Raw genomic sequence first — 16425 nt, forward strand, 5'->3', positions numbered from 1 at the left:
ATCATTAGTGGATTTTTATGTAAATTCACTCATTAATAGTATTAAATTTTAAAGGAGGCAGTGGAGATTGTATTTTATTTTAACCCCAGGGAAATAATTTGTATTTATTTTATCATACTAATTAATATTTTCCAAGATTTAAAAGAAAATAATAGTGTTTTGCTTTTCTTCCTTAGTAGAACAGTATTTTGAATGTAAATCTAGAAGTCGGGTTTATTCTGTGATTTGGCAAGTCATAATTATATGCATAATGGTTCCTTTAAAATTTGACCCAAAACTGTTTATAACTAGTCTATTCCTTCAAAATAAATTGAAGTGTTTTCAGTAAATCTGAAATTTAAATTTTTTGTGTTCGAGAAAGATTCAGTTGCCAATTTTAATCAAACCTTTCTTATTTTAAAAGTAAAATTGTTTGATGGCTGAAAAACTATACAGCAAAAGTTGGATCTATTTAAGTAATAGTTACCAAATTCTGATTTCTCATTATTTCTAAGAATTAATTTTAAGTGGGAGATTTGAATTACCATATTCATTGTCATCTATTGTAACAATTGTTTAGTAACAATTGGAACTTTAGATGTCAAATTAATGGTGGTATAGCGTGTCACATTTTCAGAGTATTTCTTTACTCCTCAGCATATCTTTGAATTCTTAAATCCGTATAAGTATGTGAAATTGCTTTATATATCAAGCAGTTTTGCCATCTGATGTTTTAAATTTAAGGTACTCTTTAAAGTTAATCATTTTTTATAAAAATATTTAATATTTTAAAATTCTAATAGGTGATTATTATCTTTAAGAATAAAAGCATAATAGCTAACATATTAAGGACTTCCTATATGTCAGACACTGTGCTAATAATTAAGTACCATTTGACATGCTCCCTTTGAATTAGTAATCTTATTCTAATTTTGCATTTGAAGAATTTGAGTTAGAAAGAATTAAAATAGTTTTGTCAAAGGTTACAAAGTGATTGGAATGAGATTTTTCTGACTCCTAGAAGCCATGTTCTTGACCACTGCTGAAGTCTAAGTGAAAGTTAAATGATTATCATACAATCTCCTGATGGAACATCCTGTAGCCATTAAAAGTGTGGGTTACAGTGACTATATAGTGAGGTTCAAAATGTATATGATAAGTTAAAAAGATTAAGTGTTTACAGTTAAATGTTCAAAGTGGTCCTAAACATTTTTTGGAGTGTTTTATTTGTTACTGCTTTTTTTAAAAAATATAAATGTTCAGCTGTTATATAATTTTGTCAATTAATTTCCAGAATTTCTGTAAGCCAGAAATTTCAGACTGCATGTAAACCAGTTCTAGTCAGGAAACTGACAACTTCAGTTTATAATAAACTCTATCATGTTCAATTTTCTTTTTAATTTGACCCAAAACCATTTTTTACTAGACTTATGCCAGTTCTAATATAATCTATTATCAGTATCCTTGAAGAGTAATGGAATAGTAAAATCTTCTTAAAGATAACTTAAATGTGCTATATAGTGTCCTCAGGGTAGCTTGTGCATAGAAGGTATTTTCTTTTCCACCCTGTAGAGGTATCTCATTAGGACACCCAGTAGTGTCATTATTAAGTTTTCATGTGTTTCTCACATTTTGATGCTAATCTTTGTGCGTATGTGCGTGCATTTTTTTTCCTTTGCAGCACCAATGTGGTTATGAATTATTCAGAGATCGAGTCTAAGGTTCGAGAAGCAACGAATGATGATCCTTGGGGACCTTCTGGGCAACTCATGGGAGAGATTGCCAAGTAAGTTATAATTTGACTCAGCAGTGCAGAAAGAATGCAAGTATCTTTACACAGAAATGTGAAATTTGCTTTCAGCTTTAAGTCGTTTAGCTGCCAGATAGAAATTTTGCATAATCATTCAAATATTAATGGAGGAAGTTTTTTTACACCGGATCCATTCCCTTTAAAAATTAGCTCAAAAAAGTAAAGCAAAAATTTTTGTCAATGAAGTTTAAAGACTTACTATAACTTACCATGTAAAAGTTTGACATGTGTATAAAATAACTTGAAATAAACTTATGAACATTTGAAGACTTGTAAAATATAGTATTAGTTATTGGGGTTTATAAATGTACTAGATATTATACAAAATATAGGAAAAACACTTTTAAGGAAGCATATCATTAAATTTTTTAAATTAAGCTTAACTTTTTTAAGGCTCTTTAGGAAAACATAGCAACTTAGAACAAGCCTGCCATCTACTGTCAAAATTAACATATTGCAAGGAAAATTATTCTCTTTCCAGGGCTACATTTATGTATGAACAATTTCCAGAACTTATGAATATGCTTTGGTCACGAATGTTAAAAGACAACAAAAAAAATTGGAGAAGAGTTTATAAGGTATGGGCATTAGTCTGTTTTTATTACTTAACATGTTTAAAAAGAATGCTTGAAATTTTAAGGTGTATATTCATAAGTGACAGTAAATCCTAGAATATCCTAAAACAGGTATTTGTGTTCTGTTTTCTAGTTACCATGAACAACTATTCTTAAAATGTTTTAAAGTAATATTAATACTACTTCTAAATGTTGAATTTTTTTATTTTATAGGTTAAAATTTTTCCAACTAAAAACATTTATGCATATCAGAAGTAATGAATCTATAGTAGTATGCATATTTAGTGTATGAGCAATTAAGATGAAAACCTTAGTCTAATATGGTTTGTCATCTCTACATAAAATTTTGCCTAATTTATAACAGTATTATTATATTCTGCACCAAAAATGTTAGTTTAAAATAAAGTTAGAGAACCTGTTTTGATCTCCTAATAGAATATTAAGACAAGATAGTCATCTCTTCTTCCTTTCCCACCATATTTTCTTGCTTCTTGGAATAAGTTCTAATATGCTTTCTAAAATGGTGTATAATATTTATATTTGAAATTTTGAAAACAATATTTCTAGCTTTCAGGATTGGAAAACAAGGTTTTAGTTACTTGTTTTGTATGCTGTTTGTTTCTGAAAACATTCACTGTCATTTCCTCAACTTGTACAGTAGTTGTGATAAAATAGTTAAAATTTTTGTAAATTAAATTTTTTAAATTAGAGTTAAAAATAATCTTGTGTAAACTACTTTTTAGGGGGCACATCTGTAATACTCTCAACAATAAAGAAAAATAAATAAAAACACAAAATAATAAAAAAATAAATCAAGAATAGTTCCTGGTAGAGGGAGGGTTTTTTACCACTCAATTTTGCCAACTTAGCTAAATTTTTATAGATCTTACCTTTATGTGAGGTTTGTTTCAAGCAAAGTTAAGATCAAAATGCACAATTCACTTCTTTTAATGTAACTGTGCAGCATTCACCACTATCTAATACCAGAACATTTTCATCACCTCAAAAAGAAACCTCATAAACGTTTTTTCCCCTCTTTATTTGTTGGCAGCAAGTGTTTGAAACAAAAGCCATATTATTAACCCCCAAAATTAAATTTTATCCGTTGAAAATGCTGTGGGATCTTATAATTACTATATAGTTGTTCTCTTTAAACTAACGCTCTAACATCACACTTCCATAATGCCCAGATGAAAAGTAAAAACTGAACCAGCTTTCTGAAAGTTTAGTATTCATTTATATCATATATTCAAATATTTCTTAACATCTGAATTTTATTTTTAATCTTCTGACACATGGTATTCAGTGGATAGTGCTTGGTATAAGGGGAACTTCAAATTGATAAGTTTTAGATTGTATATAGTTTAATATACGTAAAGAGTTTCCTCTCCCCTCATGAAGATTATTTATTTGCTAATGTCGGGATTATTTTTTTTAACCATTTACCAAAGCTCTACCAGTATTTATTTTGTTAAATCATTTGGTGCGTTTTATTTTTACAGTCATTGCTGCTCCTAGCTTACCTCATAAGGAATGGATCAGAGCGTGTTGTTACAAGTGCCAGAGAACACATTTATGATTTGCGATCCCTGGAAAATTACCACTTTGTAGGTGAGCAATAGAAAAACCTTATAAGCAAATTAAAACAGTAGTTGGAGTTGTCAGTCACCTGAACCAGCTTAGAAGCTTCTCCTCTCTAATTAGAATGTGACTGTTGCTGGTTGTGTGACGAGTGCAGAATCCAAGACGTGGGGCCCTAGAGTATTAATTAGTGAAGACAAGAACTTGCAGAAAAGACTGGCTAATAACAACAGAACCAACACAACATGAGTGTTCGGGTTTATATTAAAATATGCACTGGAGACTGGTCCCCTGTGGTGTCCATAAAGGAATAGCTTTAATCAGATGGGAAGAAAAGGTTAGAGCTCCAAAATACACACATCTGTTTGAAGCTGGGGATTTTTTTCCTCCACCAAATAATATTTACTGTGCAAAGGCAGCAAGGCCAGAGTGTGTTTTGAATGTGAAAGAGGATACAGAATGAACCACATTTCATTTTGTAGTGTACCCCAGTTGAAAGCACTTTAAAATTCAGTTTTTCAGCTATACTAAATTCTGGTAATTAGTGTTTTCAAACTTGTATTGGGAAAACCAAGGAATTGGGGGTGGGTACTTTTCAGTCATTAATTGTGAGTTTTAATGACTGAAATGAGTTTTGCTTTTTGTTTTGTTAAAATACTATCGAAAAAGAAAATAACATTTATGGATATAAGTCCATTTCATATGGTCATTATTTGTAATCCTTCTTAGTGGATCTTTAATTGATCTTGCATAGCATTATTATCTCTGGTCCTTTATAGTTCACCTTTACAGGCTCTTAACAAACCAAATTTGCATCTCAAACCTTAGAATTTGCTGATGAGGAAATGACAAATTTTAACAACACAATTTGCCTCTTCTAAAATATTGAAGTTAGTTTTTTATGTTGAAATTTTCATGCCTGTTTTTTGTGTTAAAGAGTTCGATACAGATTAACTAAATTCTTAAGGTTTTGTTTCTCCCTTACCATCCTCACAGATGAGCATGGCAAGGATCAAGGTATAAATATTCGCCAGAAGGTTAAAGAATTGGTTGAATTTGCCCAGGATGACGACAGGCTTCGTGAAGAGCGAAAGAAAGCAAAGAAGAACAAAGACAAATATGTTGGGGTTTCCTCAGACAGTGTTGGAGGATTCAGATACAGTGAGTATCAAAAACAGACTGGCACCTAAATATCAATTTAGCTTCTGGGGTGTATTTTAAGAATCATTGAAATATGAAAGACCAAAATGCTATTTTTTTAGGAATACATAGAATACTAAAATATACATAATAGTCATTTCAGCTCCTATTACATGAATTTTAGGAATCTTTCTCTTTATTTTTTACTTTGGTGGATTCAAGAATATGATTTTAACCATTAGACTGCAATAAAACTATATATTCTGCTCTCTTAGGATTATCATTCTTTTAAAAAAGGATTTCTCTAATTCACCATTTAGCGCATAAAAATACAAATTTTGATCAAGAGATGATCTTTCTAATTTGAAACCAATTTAGTTGTTTTGGGCCAAAAATAGATACTAATATTCCTGTAAGTTAGTTCAGCCTCAGTTTTTTCCCTTCATTAGGCAGTGCATTAATTTGACATAGAAAAAGGTGACTGGCAGTACCATCAGTTTTCATCAGGCCTATCATTGTATTGTTCCTAACACATTTCAGAGCAGCTAGAACATTCATCTCCTATGTTTATTTTATTTATTATTATCATTATTATTATTTTTATCCTCACCCGAGGATATGTTTATTGATTTTAGAGAAAGAGGGAGGGAGGAGGAGAGGGAAAGAGAAACATTGATGTGAGAGAAACATCACCCTGTTGCCTCCTGTATTCACCTTGACTGAGGTTTGAACCACCAACCTGGGAATATTTCCTGACCAGGAATCAAACCCGCAACCTTTTGGTGTACGGGACAACACTCCAACCAATTGAGCTACCTAGCAGAGCTCCCGTGTTTATTTTTAATGTAATCATATAGTTTGCCTAAAACAGATCACTAGGTGCTTGAAACATACAGAAAGTAGATCTTTCAGAGCATGTCTCTTTGGACTCGGCTCTACTGGAGCTCTGGTCACCCCTGATCATTTTGTGGACACAGTGCTCTGTATACTTAACTGCATATTGGGGCTCTCCAACTCTCCCCACCCATATCTGAATTGTTTATATTTGGATTATACTGAGAAGTCATAACTCATCATTGGAACTGTGTGAAAACTTTCTATTTCTTGTCTTATGATTACCGACTAGGATAAAAGAATTTTTTCACTCCTTTGCAACTCTGCTTTCTTGCCCACAAGAAAAAATACTGCACTTAACTAGCTGTTAGAGTATGTTTCTAACAGCAGAAAAATTTATGTCTCAGCATCAAAAGGGAATTTGTGAATCGGGAAAAAAATATTTATATTAAATAAATCATATAAATATGTTTTGGAGTTTTTATTTGTTTAGGGGAATAAGAAATTTTTAGATTATTTGCCTAAGTAATTTATTTTGTTCTTTAACTTTTTCAAACTAGCTATAGCAATTTAATGTGTTTAGTAGAAATTGCTCTTTGCAACTTATTTCGTCATTCTACTTGCTTAGAATCCTCCTTTTTACCAGCACAATGTAGAATTAGATAAATTTAGAAAATTGAATAAGTTTTCAGAGTCAGTCACAGTGAACTAATATACAGTATTTGCAGTGGAGATGAGTTGTACATCCTATCTATTTGCATCACATTCTTTTATAAATTATTTTCAGAAACCTAACTAATCAACTTTAACTATTTTATATGTGTGTGTGTTTGTTTTTTATTTTGACATCAGATAATATCCTGCCAATATCCAGTATCTTTGGCACACATTTAGTATGACGTCTACCACAATAATCAGTTTAGTTTTCATCTACTTTGATTTTTCTGGTAAAAAAAAAAATTTCAGTCTGGTTTATCACATTGTCATTGAAATGTACATTATTAGAAAAACCACCATTTTAATAAAACCATCCTGATTTAAATTTAATAAGCTTTATTCATGTTTTGTTCAAGTTGGTGGTCACTTTCAGATTAGTAGACATATTTTAAAATCCTCAAGCTCTTACAGAAAATTTTGACTTTGCTGTTGTAGCAGACAACTCAGTAAATGGTTTTATTCAATCTCCAAAGGACATATATGCCATCAGAACTTGTTAACCAAAGTTCAAAACAAAAGATCTCTTAGCCACATTTGTATTATTTTATTTCTCATTGCTCTTCCCCTTTTTCTCCAACCTGTCTTAATTTTCAACGTTTTCTTCTCTTTAACCTCGTGACTTCTCTGTACCTTCTATTCTTGTCTCAAGTTTGAGTTTGGATATGGACAGGGAAATGGAAAAGTTCCCTATAATGTTCATAATTCCTTTCTCTCCTTTGGACCCCAAGGTCAAGGACGAAAACAGATCTTGACATTTTGGGGTTTTTTGTTCACTGCCATGATCTATTCCCTTCACTCTCAAATTCACACTGAGGCTCCATAGGTTTTGCTAGTCCCAGCATATGTTTGTTCTGAACTGCTTGAGCATACTTCATGATTCCAGTCTGTGTAGCTTTTGGTAGTTAGAATATTTTTTTCTTGTTACTGTAATTAAAAGATGCTTTCTCATGTTGTGAAGTCCATTGAGTTATATGTCTAGTTTGATACTAAGGAATGACATTTATGAGTCTTTTCAGCACATTGGGATATGTAGCATCCTATAGCTTGTGTTTTAGGAGACTTTGCCATCCAGTACTTTCCTAATAATTGAAAAATCCTTGAGAGACAGGAATGAAATATAATTCATTAAGTGACTTTTGTGAAAACAGAAAGATTTCCATTTCTCCTTTGCTTATATAGCCTGTTGTGGTTCTTGTGTTTCCCTCTACTCCTTCCAGCAGCCTTTAAGAACTTCCTGACAATGCTGTGCTATGCATTAAGGTCATGCAAGTTTTCATAAATAAAAGCTTTTGAATCTGCATTCCTGCCACCTAATGACTGGCAGTACATGCTGTGCCTTGCTGTAATTGTGTTGATTCAGCACTGTGGGAGCTTTCTGTTTTCCTTTGAAAACTATTTTATTATTAGGAAAAGCTTCAGAAATAAGAACTGTAGATACCTTCTGAATTTAATATCCTTAGAGTTGCTTCTCTTTTTAATGCTTATATAGGTGAAAGATATGATCCTGAACCCAAATCAAAATGGGATGAGGAGTGGGATAAAAACAAAAGTGCTTTTCCATTCAGTGATAAATTAGGTGAACTGAGTGATAAAATTGGAAGCACAATTGATGACACCATCAGCAAGTTCCGGAGGAAAGATAGAGAAGACTCTCCAGAAAGATGCAGGTATTAACACTTTGTATTCTGGGTCACTTGGAGAGGGTGCTAAAGTTATGCAGCTGGTTTTGTTTTTGTTTTGTTTTGGGTGTTATCATTATTTGAGGTTCAGCTTTTTCCCCCTAATATATTTAAGTTTTAGGTACCCAGAAAAATTGTGCATAAAGTACAAAGTTGCCATATTAACATACATAAAATTTCTACTGTCATTAACATCTCATATTAATATGGTTCATTTATTAACAATTGATAACCAATATTGATAAATTGTTAACTCTGTTGTTTGCATTAGGTTCACTGTGTTGTACAGTTGACAAATGTATAATATCCACCATTATAGAACCATATAGAATAGTTACCCTGCCCTAAAAATGCCCTATGCAAAAATATGGAATGATTTATGAATTTGCATGTCATCCTTGCACATGGGTCATGCTAACCTTCTCTGTATTATTCCAGTACTAGTATGTTTGTTGCTGATGACTGGCTGTGCAGCTGTTTTTAAAATTCAAGGTCAAACATTATTTGAAATTTGTATTAACACACTTTCCATATTGTCTGTGTCCATTTATTTCTAAAGTTATCACATTTCCTATATGTTTTTATTGAGGCTATTTATTGGAATTACTTTTTTGCCAATAAGAACTTTCAGAGCTTATTTTTCATTTGGGCATCAGATTATCCAGAAATCTAAGATATTGCTGAGGGAAAACAAAGTTTATTATATTAAATTTAAAACTAGGGTTTGAAATTTGACTCCTCCTGTGACATTTCATTATGATTCTGTGCCAGTGTGTACCAGAAAAAAAAATTCCAAATGGATTTTTGGACTAAATGTTTTTGAGTATAGACCTATATTTTCACAAACTACATTTTCTAATAGTAGGGCATTTTTATTTAGATTTATATAGAGCAATACTTGGAATAGCATTAATTTTTTTTCTACTTACCAATATAGCTATAATCTAGTTTTCCTTCTAGTTAAAAGAGCAATGTATGTTGAGCACTTCACTTGCAAAGCAGGTTTTATAAGATTTTTTAATCATTTGTATTTCTGATAGGCTAAAGAAAGGGTTTTTACCTTTACTGTATAGAAGTAAAACCTGAGGTCCATTAAGGCTGTATGGAACTTGCTTAAAATAACAATTAGTGATGGAAGCCTTCAAGTGACTTCTTATAACTAAGTACTATCTCTTTTTTTCCTTAAAACATATTAATAGTTCAGATTTAGGGGTCATCAAAAGAGGAAATATAATTTTGAAACTAGGGATTTTTTAATATTTGTTTAGTGTTTCCATATATATTAAATCCCTGGAATACCTTTTTCAACACTGTTTCTAGAATATGATCTTTGAAGAGCTAGAATTTATTTTTAGTGCTTTGAATATGTATATCTATTTTATAACTACATTTCTAGCTCTTTAATACTGAAATAGTTACATATGGTAATAAATACTACACTTTGGGAAACGGTGCCTACTTCAAATATTCTGTGCAATTTTTCTCTCATTAATGTTCTTGTGGCCTGTGTGTTTACATTTTTATTTTGGTTTAGAAAACACAGAGGCCGTATATTCTATTGCTATTTCCTGAAGAAGTGTGGGAATCAGGTAGATAAGGTGGTTAGACATCAATGTATTCTGGTGTTAGTACTTTCCTTTGCCCTTCCATTCCCACATTCTTAGTTTTTCTTTCTGGGCTTTTGTCGTCTTATTCTTGTTTTTTTCTTTTTCTACCTTGATTTTTTTTCTATGTTGACTCTAAGACAGGATCTGCTAGAGTTCCTAACTCTTTTATATAGAGTATCCAAGTTTAAGAGTGAAAATACAGTGTGTATTTTTTATCATAGTAATTAAAGGGTACACCAGGGACTTTACATCTTGGAGTATTTGTAAGGAAAAGAGTAGATTTTTGGACAAAGTTGCATGTTACTCTGGCATATTACTAGAATTTCAAACTTCTTGGTTCATTATTAAATTCAGGAATTTTTGAACATAGATCAGACCTGAGGCTTCCATTTCATTGTGTGCTAGTCAGGTGTATGTTATCAAATTGTAAAGAAATTACCTTGTATTGAAATAAAATTGGACCTCAGAAAGGTATGAAATTTCTGTTTTACTTACAGGACTGATGATGGGGATCTTTAGGTCATTTGTGCTGAGAAATTATATAGTAAGTGATAAGGGCTTTTAAACACTTACTCAGGATTTGTAGATTCCCTAAAATGCTTATAGATTTAAAAAAAAATGCATTTAATCCCTTTGCTGTGTGTAGGAAGCCATTCTTCTTGATCCTTGATTTATACAGATTTGAAATGAAACCATTCAAATGTGTTTATATTTAAGTAGAAATTGTGTTAGATTAGTCTGAGTTAAATTACATTTAGTAATAATAGTCATAGTTTTAAAGAGAATTTTCAGTATTTTATTTCAGGGTATTTTAAAATTAATATTTATAAACCACCTACTCTAAAATTAATATAGGTAATGGAGTATACTTTAGATAATTTCTCTCTGTGTTCTACTTGCACCAAAGAAAACCACAAAAACCCCAATGCTTTATTACTGAAAAATGGACTAGCGCTGGCATTTTTTAATTCATGGCATATGAAAAACTCAGGTTTTTTTTACTCATTTTGTATTTTTTCTTCTGCACTGTTAAAAAAATCTTTTTGAATGTGCCTGAAAAAACATTTCAAAACATTGTAAATATTTGTTTTAAAGATTTGTTTTCTGTGAAGCAATGTATTTGATCTGCTGATATTATAGTAAAAAAGAGCACAGTTGTTGTAAAGTGTATTACCTTATATTTCTCTGCATTTATAGATTAGTGTTTAATCATTTTAATTTAAATATGATAACATTTAAAACATATCCATAGAAATTGAAATATTTTCTTACGTATTGCATTAGTATATGAGAGTCAGTGACAGAATTAAGTTATATAAATGGAACTATAGTCCCACACAATCCATTTCAAAAAAATGGTCATCAAATGCAGATGTTGGAACTCCTAGGGTCTCCTCTTTTGATTTTGATACGATAATCTGTTAATTTTTAATTAAGATTTAAATCTATAATAAATAAGCACTTCATTTATTTCAGACATTTTTTGTTTGTACACATTTATGTAAATACATTTTTATAGCAGTGTTTTAGACTTATCTAGGGAATTGGTTGGGTTCCCACTTTCCCTCCCCAACACACACATGTCATTATTCATATAGCTTAGATAATATTCTGTTGATCCCTGTCAAATAGTCAAAGTATGGAATTTTAGAGTTACTGTATTTGAAATTCTCTAGCTCAAGTCACCAAGGACTCCATTTAAAAATAATCCCTAGTCTTATTATTTTGCTTTATTTTTAATATCTTTTAGCGATAGTGATGAGGAAAAGAAAGCAAGAAGAGGCAGATCTCCCAAAGGTGAATTCAAAGATGAAGAGGAGACTGTGACGACAAAGCATATCCATATCACACAAGCCACAGAGACCACCACAACCAGGCACAAGCGCACAGCAAATCCTTCCAAAACCATTGATCTTGGAGCGGCAGCACATTACACAGGGGACAAAGCAAGTCCAGATCAGAATGCTTCAACTCATACGCCTCAGTCTTCAGTGAAGGTGGGAATGGCATGAATTTACACATTATACACAGTTTTATTTTTATAAATTACTTTTAGAATTACTGCATTAGTAGGCTTAGGCATTTCCAGGCAATCATATTAATTATAGATCATTTGGCATGTATTACTCAGAGTCATTCATTAATAATAAGAAATCTCTTGGGGGAAAGAAATCTGTCTAATTCCTGAATGAATGTCTGCACTTTCTATGAAAGTAGAAATGACACTCTTGGTTCATTTGGGAAAGGTTGTGAATCAGAATATAGTACATCTGTTTCCGTCTAGTTACACCTCTGGTTACCAAGTACAACGAGATTCACTAAAGAAAACATGGGAATATTTGGAAGTTGTAAGAAAGGGCAAAAGAGGACCAAGTAGATGTATAGGGGAAATGGTCTTATTTAATACAGAGATGGCGCCTTTAAATGGGAAGCTTATTTATTTGGTGGACACTACTGATCCATAGTAGCTCTGACTCTTGTACCTTCCTCATTTATTTTTCATTCACTACAGAAATGGATATTCACCTACTAGATACCTGGTCACAGCTAGTCCTTTATTTTATTTATTTATTTTTATTTTGGGGGGGCCTTCCGGTAAAAACCGGAAGACCTGCTGGACAAATTAAAAAAAGAGCTGTAAGCACTCACAGCTAGTCTTTTAGACAGAAATCTGCCAAAGAGGGAGATTTATCTCAAAAAAGCTAAATTGTTTTGTCACTCCCCCTACCAGTGTTTGCTCATCTTGTATCTTTGCATCAGAAGTAGCTAAAAACTAGGGGAAACATTTTTCTAATGCATCCTGCAAATAGTAGATGACTAAAAATAAAGCTTGTCCTACTTATTGTCAAGAACAAGTACTATGTATGCCCTAGCCGGTTTGGCTTAGTGGATAGAGCTTCGGCCTGCAGACCAAAGAGTCCCAGGTTCTATTCTGGTCAGGGGCATGTACCTTGGTTGCAGGCTCCTCTCCAGGCCTGGGTCCTGGTCAGGGCTCATGCAGTAGGCAACCAATCAATGTGTTTCTCTCACATCAATGTTTCTTTCCCTCTCTCTTCTACTATCCCAAAAAGTCAATGGAAAAAATATCCTCGGGTGAGGATTAAAAAAACAAAAAGAACAAGTACTATGTCAACTTTTATAATTTCACTTATATTCGCTCTTTTCAAGTTTTGATGAAAACCTCAAAATTACAACTCAACTTTAGTTGTAGTTAAACTTTAGTTGTAGTTAAAGAGGGGAAATGGCTGTTACTTCTTTCTGGTCTTAGATTTCCCCTGTTGTGGATATAGTTATTTTACTGATGGTGGCAGTACAGGATCTAGTAAATAGTTAAAACCCAAATACATGATGGTTATTATGTGGAGAATTCATTTAAGGTTGCATGAAGAAAATTATCCCATAAATCAAGATTTTTATATTTTGTAGGATTTTAAATATCAATTTGTAGTACAGTCTGAATATGTCACTCTGCCATAAATATTTTATATTTTTTATTTTGTTTTTACTACAAAAAAAGTTCAGAAGGTCAAAGTTCTTGAAAAGTTTCTCAACTATTGCAAAGCTCTTTCAATCTCAAGGCCTTTTTGAACCATGATACAATATTTTAATCTTCATAGCTCAAATTAACAAGCCTAGGAACTCACCGTGTTTCCCTATTGCCTAGCAATTCTGTTCTCATGTAGTGTGTATGTATTGAATGTATAGCATATGCTTCATAGTGCTTGGCACTATGGGGAAGAGAAAAATCATATTACAACTCCAGTCCCAATATTTAGTTTGAGAACTAAATATGAAATAATTAATGTCAAGGTATATCAAATAAAATAGAATTGTACTGACTTACATAGTATGCAAACAGTAAGTGTTGCTAAAGTTCACAGAATCATAGAATTTTAGAGCTTGATAGAATGTTGGCCTGTAATCCAGTGGATCTCAGACATTCTGAAGCATTGGAATTATCAAGGGAGCTTTGTAAGACTGTACAGGCCAAGATTCCAACCTGGGCAGTATGACTCAATATATTGAGATGAGGCTGGGCATATGTACTTCTTAATGCTTCTCATGATTCTGATACATAGCATTAAGATTGAGTAGAAAGTATATGTTCCAGAGTGAAATGTAGTAAGAAACAATGAGTTAGGGAAAAGAGGAATGTGGATGTTACAGAAACTATCTCTCCATAAGGATTTCTGTGTCACATCTGTTTTTTCAAGAAAACTAAATCTACCCCTAGTAAGATAATTACAGGTATTTGTGTCTAAGTTGGAAATTAGAGTACAGCAGATTCAGAAAATATAATAAAAATTAGTTTCCTAAGCTTATTAATTGTCTGTGTATTTTCAGACTTCAATGCCTAGTAGCAAGTCATCCGGTGACCTTGTTGATCTGTTTGATGGCCCCAGCCAATCAACAGGTAAGCTTCCACATTGGCTTTTTATTTTTTAGAAACCTTGGTTTAAGAGAAGTTTTTTAAAATGTCAAATAAAAGGTGGAATGAAAAATAAATTTTTTTGTTGTGGATTTATTTTTAATATGAAATTAGTGAGCCTTGAGCATTATTTGGGGGGAATTGTCTAGTTGCCTGAAATAAGGAAGAAGGGTGCTTAAATATTTTATCGATAATTTAGTATTTCCTTAATGTCTTTACCACTGACTATTTGGGTTCATAAGCAAAATGTACTGCTCTGCTTGTGTTACTATCTTGTGCTGAATCTTCTGGCTCTCAGTATCAGCCATGCCTAGAGTTCATTCATTTATTCAACAAGTATTTGTTGAACCAGACACAGGTCTGGGTGCTGGAGGAATATAATGCTTAGTAAAACATAGTAAAACAGAGTTCTTGCCTTCTTGGGAAGGTCAGTAATTGTTAATCAAGAGTCACAAGTAGTTACTTAGTTACAAACATGCTTAAAGAAAATTGAGATTTTATATTGCATTCAGTGATTATAGAGTTCTAATAAACTTAAACTCCTGTGCAACGAGTCAAACAGCTTAAGAAATGAAATTTCTCTTTAAAAACAATTTTCCCCAACCTGTTTAAATTTCATTTCACATTAAATTGTAGATGGCAAGATTGGTATATAAGTAATGTGCAAAAATAAGTTTATTGTTCCTAGTTGTGTGTAATGATTTTCTAAAACTGGATTAAAATTTACATTAGTGTCTAAGTGGAAGTCAGATGGAAGTCACTTCATTAATAGTGTAGTACATATAATTCATATAAAGTCTCCTGTGATTTTCTTCTTCTCCTTGCCTACTATCATAAAAGTCTTGGACTGGGAATGAACTCATAGTGTGTCTGGTTCCACCTAGTTTCTGAAATTCTTTAATTCCCATTCCTTTTTTTCTGTAACTATAAAATGTTTCTAAAATTATCCTTTAAACTCTATTGAACTGTCATGCATAAGGTTACAAACAACTGCATTAGTTTTCTTAACAGTTTATGTGCTTTTTGTATGTTTAAGATTTTAACTGTAGTATATTAACTGGCAGCTAGCATGAAGTCCTATAATAAAGACATAGTATCATAGAATATCAACTATTTTGGACTTCATGGCATGAAATATTAAAGAGCCCCTTTCATGCATTTGTGGAAAGTTTTAATGGAGCAATCAGAGAAGAAATAACTAAGAAGGTCAGATGAGTGGATGTAACTTTTTCCCTCCGTGATTGCTTTGAACAGAGAGAATTATTAAATACCAACATGCTTGCTTTGCTTGACAAGAACACTTTGTGTGGTTTTTCTTCTCCAGTGCAAACAGTAGATTGATTAATTAAATGGAAATAGCAATTAATATTAATATAGTAATTGACACAAATGAAATCTGGAAGGTTTAGCTTAATATTCTCTTAAAAACACACACACAATTGCATGTGGGAAGTCATCTCCTATTTGAAACAGTATGTTTAACCAGTTTGTGCAGACTTTCCCAATCAATACATAAATTTTGTTACCCAAAATATCTATCTATTTTAGTAATATATTTGAAATTGAATTCAGCAGTGAAAAAATTGGACATTAAATCTTTAGCACCTACATACACATGAGGAAGTCTAAGAATCTACCATGTTAGCATTGCTATTTGGTATGCCATTGGGTGTCATTTACCAGATGTGCCTATGCTTATAATGTTACTATCATGCACATAAAATGGACACAAACTATAAACCTAAGCAGATATGGCATCTGTACTGCTCACCAGATAAATCTCCTCTGAGAAAATGTTTAGATTTTCTCTTTTTATATGTTATATCCTTATTGTTAACAACTTCAAAAATATCCGTGTGGTAAAATCATTGTAGGATATTTACCAGGTTTAAAAATATACATGTGAAACCCATTCATCAAGATTTACTTGAGCCCAGTCAGTGTTGCTCAGTGGTTAGGTGTCGACCTATGAACCAGGAAGTCATGGTTCAATTCCTGGTCAGGGCACATGCCTGGGTTTCAGGCTCAATCCCCAGTAGGGGCATGCAGGAGGCATCCGATCAGTGATTTTTCT

At 32.3% G+C, this 16425-nt stretch overlaps 1 protein-coding gene and 2 non-coding genes across 6 annotated transcripts in view; 1 reads left to right on the forward strand and 2 right to left on the reverse strand.

Annotated features, from left to right (window-relative positions):
* CLINT1 (clathrin interactor 1) overlaps nt 1-16425 on the forward strand; it is a 55018-nt gene that overhangs the window by 23833 nt on the left and 14760 nt on the right. For 3 of the 4 annotated variants that reach the window (XM_006089071.3, XM_006089072.3, XM_006089073.3), the window contains exons 2-8: nt 1661-1765; nt 2271-2367; nt 3867-3975; nt 4942-5106; nt 8126-8303; nt 11673-11919; nt 14267-14336. In XM_006089071.3, coding sequence (XP_006089133.1) covers nt 1661-1765; nt 2271-2367; nt 3867-3975; nt 4942-5106; nt 8126-8303; nt 11673-11919; nt 14267-14336 — 971 coding nt within the window. Of the gene's footprint in view, nt 1-1660; nt 1766-2250; nt 2368-3866; nt 3976-4941; nt 5107-8125; nt 8304-11672; nt 11920-14266; nt 14337-16425 lie in introns of those variants that run through there. The other variant, XM_014456143.2, reaches the window with a different exon arrangement.
* LOC111826144 lies at nt 8677-8780 on the reverse strand. Its single transcript, XR_002829394.1, has one exon. It is a non-coding gene; the product is annotated as a U6 spliceosomal RNA (small nuclear RNA).
* LOC111826138 lies at nt 12506-12569 on the reverse strand. The gene has a single exon (XR_002829388.1). It is a non-coding gene; the product is annotated as a U7 small nuclear RNA (small nuclear RNA).

This window comes from Myotis lucifugus, unplaced genomic scaffold, assembly GCF_000147115.1.
Source record: "Myotis lucifugus unplaced genomic scaffold, Myoluc2.0 scaffold_56, whole genome shotgun sequence".
Classification (NCBI taxonomy): Eukaryota; Metazoa; Chordata; class Mammalia; order Chiroptera; family Vespertilionidae; genus Myotis; species Myotis lucifugus.